General features: G+C 35.0%; 1 protein-coding gene across 1 annotated transcript; it reads left to right on the top strand.

Annotated features, from left to right (window-relative positions):
• Positions 1 to 3,987: 3,987 nt before the first annotated feature.
• LOC128132852 (ER lumen protein-retaining receptor A-like) lies at positions 3,988 to 5,084 on the top strand. Its single transcript, XM_052769844.1, has 5 exons — positions 3,988 to 4,050; positions 4,121 to 4,236; positions 4,387 to 4,460; positions 4,548 to 4,611; positions 5,048 to 5,084. The coding sequence occupies exons 1-5, from the start codon at positions 3,988 to 3,990 to the stop codon at positions 5,082 to 5,084; spliced, it is 354 nt and encodes a 117-aa protein (XP_052625804.1).
• Positions 5,085 to 6,496: the final 1,412 nt, after the last annotated feature.

Raw genomic sequence — 6,496 nt, 5'->3', positions numbered from 1 at the left:
GTGCCTTCTAATTAATGTCCAACAAAAAAAACACAGAGGGCACTTGTTTTAAATGTGTGTCCTCTAGAAATGTCGCTTTATATTTTTTTTATCTAACACGCATTTTTAAAGGCGGAAAATGAAATCCTTTGCGATTCTAAAATTTTGAAGTGCCCGCTTCTTCACTTTTTCCTCTAGGGCTTCTCTCTACAAACCCTAAGGCATCGCCACCTCCCTTCTCTCTAGGACGTGCTAGGGTCCAGAAATCATCTCTTGCGGCTGAACATGCGGTGGCCGGAAACTTCAACACCGCTATGCGGTTGCTCAACCGCCAGCTTGGCATAAAGAACTTCACACTATTGAAATCACTATTTCTTGATCTTCACATGGGGAGTGATGCTTTCCTGCGTGCTTTCTCTTCGGCTCCATTGATCTCATTGGCTATTGAGCGTGGTTGGAGTGAGTCAGCAAGCCCTAACGTATGGGCCCCACCTGCACTCGTGTTCAATTTCTCTCAGTTAGAAGAAAAACTCAAAGCTGACTAGAAAGCCACCACCACTGGTAAATTCACTGAAGATTGAAAGTCAAAATTAGATTAATCGCCACCAAGAAATGATCGCAGCGTTCTCAAAAATTACTTCTGCTACCAAAGAAGAAGCCTCCTTCTTCCTCGAATCGCACAACTTCGATCTTGATTCCGCCATCTCCACCTTCTTCGAAAAAACCCTAGGGCTTCGTCTTCATACGAGAATTGATCTTGCTTTCGTTGGTGCATGGAGCGTCGGGGATTCCTCGCCTTGGGATCTACGCTTACGAGCGACGATGGTTTAAGGGAAGGAAAATAGCACTGGGTGGGTTCAATCCCTTAGATTCGCTTTAATCCCACCTCCATCTCATCTAACATTTTTCGATCTTTCAAAGAAGAAGACGATAGGTCGGACTCGGTAGACGAATCCCTAAATGATGTTCAAAAGGTAATTGGTTTTGCTTTCTCTCATCTCCTGTGTGAAGGTTTAACTTTTTCCTCCTAATATGTCTCCTTTTATCCAGTAATCATTCATTATTTTTCAATGTATAGCTTCTTTATCGTAGACCCAGACTATTCTCGAGATTTTGAATAAAATCGTTTCTGGGATCTTCTTGTTCTTATCTTAGGAAACTATACCAATATCGATATAACGTTACTCGATGGAGATATTTACAGGGAGATAACCAGAGTTTTCAATATAGGTTGTGCTGGATCATCGCATGCGAAAGGGGATGGTAAAGATTCCAATTTCTGATTTTCTATTGGGGTTCGATTATTTTTTGTGCTTTTGGAGACTTTTTTTGTTGTGCTGGATCATCGCATGCGAAAGGGCTCTTAACATACATATAAGGCACTATAAAATCTTCAATTTTCCAATTCATATCAGTTTTGCTCCTTGTTTATGTCGATTTTCTAGATTAATAACAACTCAATACATTAATTATTGATATTGATCAACGATCATGTGTTCGATGTTTGTAGTGTTTTTACGTAAGATGCAGAGAATACGGTTGAGATTTCCCTGTTTCCTTGATTTCAATTACGGAATTGTTTAATTTGCGTTTAATTTGTTACGGTTTCCGTTGCTATACCTAATTGATTATTAAGTATTTAAGAGAGACAAGAGTACAGTTTTTTGGAACTAACTGAGATATTTTTAAGAAGATAAATGGTCGGTATAAATTTTCACCTATGCTATTGATTACAGTAGTGCATTAGTCTCAGAGCGGAAAGTTTTAGCAATTGTAAATGTCATTCATTTTGCATCCGTTTGTATATGGTATGGATGGGTGATATTTGAACCTTCAGTAATTTACTAGAACTAAATCTCTTTAAGGTACACCATGTGACTCTGTTTTATGTCATCAGAACAATTGGTGATATGAAACAACAAGAAACACATGCAGATATTATGTAATGATCATTTATTCCATTCAATTATTCTTTTGAAACATGAGTAATTCACTAGGATATTCAATGCAGGTGCGCAGGGGCTTAAACTAACTTTCTCCACAGAGGTGCAGATAAGTATAACTAAGAATGCCCGACATATCTTTAATTGCTCGTGAAACCACATACGGTACCTTCCATTTCAGGTTACTATATCATATGTGATCTATCTGTATAACTAAGAATTGTTTAGTATTCTTCCAAGTCAAAACAGAGTAGTCTACAGATACATATATGTGAATACGTGTGAATATAGATGTGTACATGCATATACATATATAGATATGTGAAAAACATATACATGCATAAATAGTCAGAAGTGGGATCCATCAAGCATGTCATCCATGTAATTTGAGATAGTTTTACAGTCCCCCTCACTGCAAGTTTCCCAAAGGCTGGTTCACTACTCTTTCTCTTTCTTAATTACTAACCTACCCCTCCCTCGAATTCAAATACCATTTTCACTTTCGTGCAGGCCCTTTTCTGTTATTGGATCACCTCCAACTTGTTCTCCCTAGTATATGGATTAAGTAAGTTGATAGAAGTATTTTGGCATGATTCCACCGGGTCAATGGAACAATTAAAGTCAACAGTTGACCAATGTTTGACTAATAGTCCTCTCAGCAAGATGTTATGCAATGTTTACCCTGGCCTTCATTATTTCTTTGTTACTGAATTTGGAATAGCTGAAAATCCTCCTTTCCTTGGCTACCTTCAATCATTGCTAAAATTATCATCCACAATTTTGCCATCACAAGCAGCTAAAACAGTGAGTGTCACAAATTGGAATCTTTTTAATTTTATCCATTTAATCCAATAACATTTTTTGTTTCATGTGTTGTTAGGTTTTCCAAGTTTTTGAACAGTGGAATGACGGAATGGAATCTAGGATTCTGAGTACACTAAAAAATGTCTCAGTATCATCAGCAGTTCCTGATGCTACTTTCCTTGAAATTTTACTTGATAAGGTTTGTTCAAAATTTTATAAGATTAAAGTACACTAAAAAATGTCAATGGCTAACTTTTTTTGGGATTTTTCAGTTCAAATTGTGCAGAAGCATTTCTTATGCTGTTGTTGCTGCTCATGCAGATCAGACTAGCAGGAGAAAATTAGCTGCTATGCTTGTTGAACATGAACCTCTCTCCTCAAAGCAGGTTTAGGGTTTATTACTTATATATGAAGTTGAAAATTTCACTATATGCAAAATTAAATGAATGACATAGTATATAATATAATTGAATATCACTTTTCCAGGTTCCTCTGTTACTAGGCATTGGGGAAGAAGATACAGCCCTCACTAAGGCAACTGAAAGTGGCGATACTGATCTTGTTTATCTTGTTCTCTTTCATATATGGCAGAAGGTATTTATTGTTTTTAATTTATGATGATCATATGTGTATATAGTTTTTTGTCTCATTATTTTAGGAAATTTATCTTTGCTTGCTGATTAAACTTACACCATGCATGTTAATATATGGTAGACATCACAAACTGATAGAAATGATAAAAATATATGGAAATAATTTTAAATTTGACTTACAGAATACAAGAGTTATACTTCATAGTGGAATAATCTATTTTATCATTATGAAAAACTTAAACTTTGTAATATATTATGAACAATTTTGTGTTGATTGACCAATGGTCGCGTTGAATATTAGGTAGAAATAGGTAACTTGTAAACGTATAACAAAATTGGTCAGTTAGATTATAGGTTGAAATTGGTAACTTGTAAATGTATATCAAAATTGGTCAGTTGGTAGTGTATTTCTTTATAGTTAGCTCTAAAATGATGTTTTTTAACTGCAAAAGAAAACAGGATGTGTTGCTCTTGTTTTATGTTTGAATATCAGTGTGGACCCACCCAATGTTATAAAGATTTCACCTTGTGCTAGAATTATAAGCAGACTACAGTTAAGTTAATTCATTGTCTTTGTGCTGAAACATGTTATAATCAATTAATCATTAAAAAATTATATATGAGAATAAGCGCGGTTATAATAATTATTAAGAAGATATGAGAGGAACATGGACTGGCTCTTGTCCAAAAGACCTGAATGCCCTCCTCAAAAAAAGCTTAGCTTAATTCGAGTGTTATAAAGATATAAAAATGTAGCAACAGATAAGGTTGTATAGTTTTAATATTATTAGGAATGTGCAGATATGTTGGCCATTTTCTATCTATTTGGAAGCTGTTGCTATTCTCCCACAGTTGGTTCTGCTGCAGCAAAGTGGAAATGTTGACAATTTGACCGGTCAATATGTTTTCTTTCTTGGGTATTCTCCCTTCTATATTTTGGCATGATATCATTATGAAGCTGGATAACCATGAAAAATGGTTTCTTAAATGATCAAAAATAGTATAATAATCATTTAGAAAATAGGATGATATGAATGAAAATTTGTTTGTTTGCATTGTATTGTTAGGGCATACCATGCATTGTATATTCTCAATTGGATTTGTCAGTATCTTACACAGCCCCATTTCAATGGATGGATATGTAAGTTAAAGCTTTTCTCTTATTCTTATTGTCTATACATGTATTTCATTTGACTTTTGTTTTGTTTGTTTGTTTGTTTGTTTTCAGCCTGTTTCTCTGGCTTAATACAAACAGCTCTTTATGCTGATTTCTTCTACTATTACTTCATAAGGTACTCAACCTCCATTCCCATTCTTTCTGTTCTGTCTTTTACTTGAAGCATAATCATAATAACACAGGCTTTATGAGGAAGGGCATTTATGTCTTTACTCTTCGACTGGGTGGCAGTGGGACCAAATTTGCAATTTTCCAGACTGAATAAGACTACTACTACATTACATGACCATGACCATGACCATGACCATTTAATACTTGCTTTCAATAAACCAAGTTTCAGAATATTTATTCAGATGAAATGAATATTTTTAGGAAGAAAGACAAATAGGTGAAAAGTTATTAAGTCTAAGACAAGATTTTTGGTTATTATTCTTTCTCATTCTATACCTAATAACTTCTTAGCACATTCCCCTTCCTTAGCTTATTATTAGCTAAACCTAATCAAATACAGTAGTTTCTTATTCTCATCTCATGTGTATGTGTACGTACAGTTGGAAAAGCAATTCCAAGCTTCAATTGCCAGCATGAGCATCACCTACCTGGCTTGGCGTTTGAAGCTTCAATTGCCAGCATGAGCTTCAATTTCCAGCATGAGCATCACCAAGCTTCAATTCCCTTTCTACCCTTCATTTGCAGGTTGATGATTTGTCAAGAATGTTCAGACTATTTTCCAAAAATACCCCATGGATTGGATCCTGTCTCTAGTATGTTTAAAAAGTTTTGTGATTTAGGAGTTGGATTCTATTTTTTTTTAAGTAGAATGCAGTTATTTGTATTTGTTGTCATATGTTTTTATCTTTTTGACGCAATGCAGCATGTTGCTACTGAAGGCACAGCCTTGGTCAACCAGGCAGAAGATGATGCAAGTAATAAGAGATTGCAGGTTGATCCTGCTACATGGCCAATAATGATCTTTAGGGTCTGCTAGAAGGATTGGAGATTGCAGTTAAGCTTCTATCTAAGACTTCACGCCAAGGACTTGATGAATTTAAGCTAGCAATGTTTTACTTGATTTGGACATGAACCCTAAGATATCATCTTTTGGCATGGCTAGAAGCTTTGGAGGAAACGAGACTCAAGCAAAAGTAAACACACAGAGAGTTGCTGGCACATAGTAAGCTAGATAATGCAATTGTATATAAATGAGTTCATTTTTTTATAACATTTACTCACTATTGGAATAATTATTTGTATTTGACATATTAGTGAAATCAATTATCTTTGTTATTTATGGTATTTTATTTTGTATTATGAGATATTTAATGTATTATTTAATTTGAAAATTAGTAAATCTATAAATAATATTTTTTTAAACATTTAAAATTATGATACGCAAAAATATGTGTCATCTTCATTTATGACATGGCCTTTCTTGACAGGGGCTTTCTTGATACCCATTGTGTGTCATTAACACGCGCGTCGTAAGGTTACGACACACGAATGCGTGTCGTCTTCTTTTATGACAGGGCCTTCCTTGATACTCATTGCGTGTCGTAAACGCGCGTCATAATTGCGCGTCGTAAATGAGCATCGTAAATGCGCGTCGTCTTCCTTTATGACAGGGCCTTCCTTGACGCGCATTTGCGCGTCGTCTGAGCCTTTTACGACACGCAATGAGCGTCGTAAAAGGCTGTTTTTCTAGTAGTGACAACAAGGTTTCCACTTGCAGTGTAAGGATAATTTTTTTCGCAAAGTTTTAAAATAAAAGGAAAATATTTGATTTTATTTATTTTAAGTATCCTTACAATGGCATTTGTGAATAAAAAGTGTTGCTTATATGATTTCATTGATAGAAATATCGGAAAATGGATTTCATTCTTTCATTTGTGGTAGTGTCTAAATTTACCAAATAAGGAAAGATTCTCATCGCCCAAGGTTTCAGTTGGATAGAAACTTGGAAATCATGAAAGTTGTAGAGTATGATGAATGAGAACTTTCAA

The sequence above is a fragment of the Lactuca sativa genome, chromosome 3 (genome assembly GCF_002870075.4).
Source record: "Lactuca sativa cultivar Salinas chromosome 3, Lsat_Salinas_v11, whole genome shotgun sequence".
NCBI classification, from domain to species: domain Eukaryota; kingdom Viridiplantae; phylum Streptophyta; class Magnoliopsida; order Asterales; family Asteraceae; genus Lactuca; species Lactuca sativa.
Note: the sequence above shows the minus strand (reverse complement) of the source record. Positions and strands in the feature narration are given on the sequence as shown.

Bases quoted from the DNA above. Each gene is read 5' to 3' on its own strand.
- LOC128132852 (XM_052769844.1), top strand. From the start codon at position 3,988: ATGGACTGGCTCTTGTCCAAAAGACCTGAATGCCCTCCTCAAAAAAAG. The intron at 4,051-4,120 runs GTGTTATAAAGA...AGGAATGTGCAG, and splicing joins AAAAGCTTAGCTTAATTCGA to ATATGTTGGCCATTTTCTAT. The intron at 4,461-4,547 runs GTAAGTTAAAGC...GTTTGTTTTCAG, and splicing joins CCATTTCAATGGATGGATAT to CCTGTTTCTCTGGCTTAATA.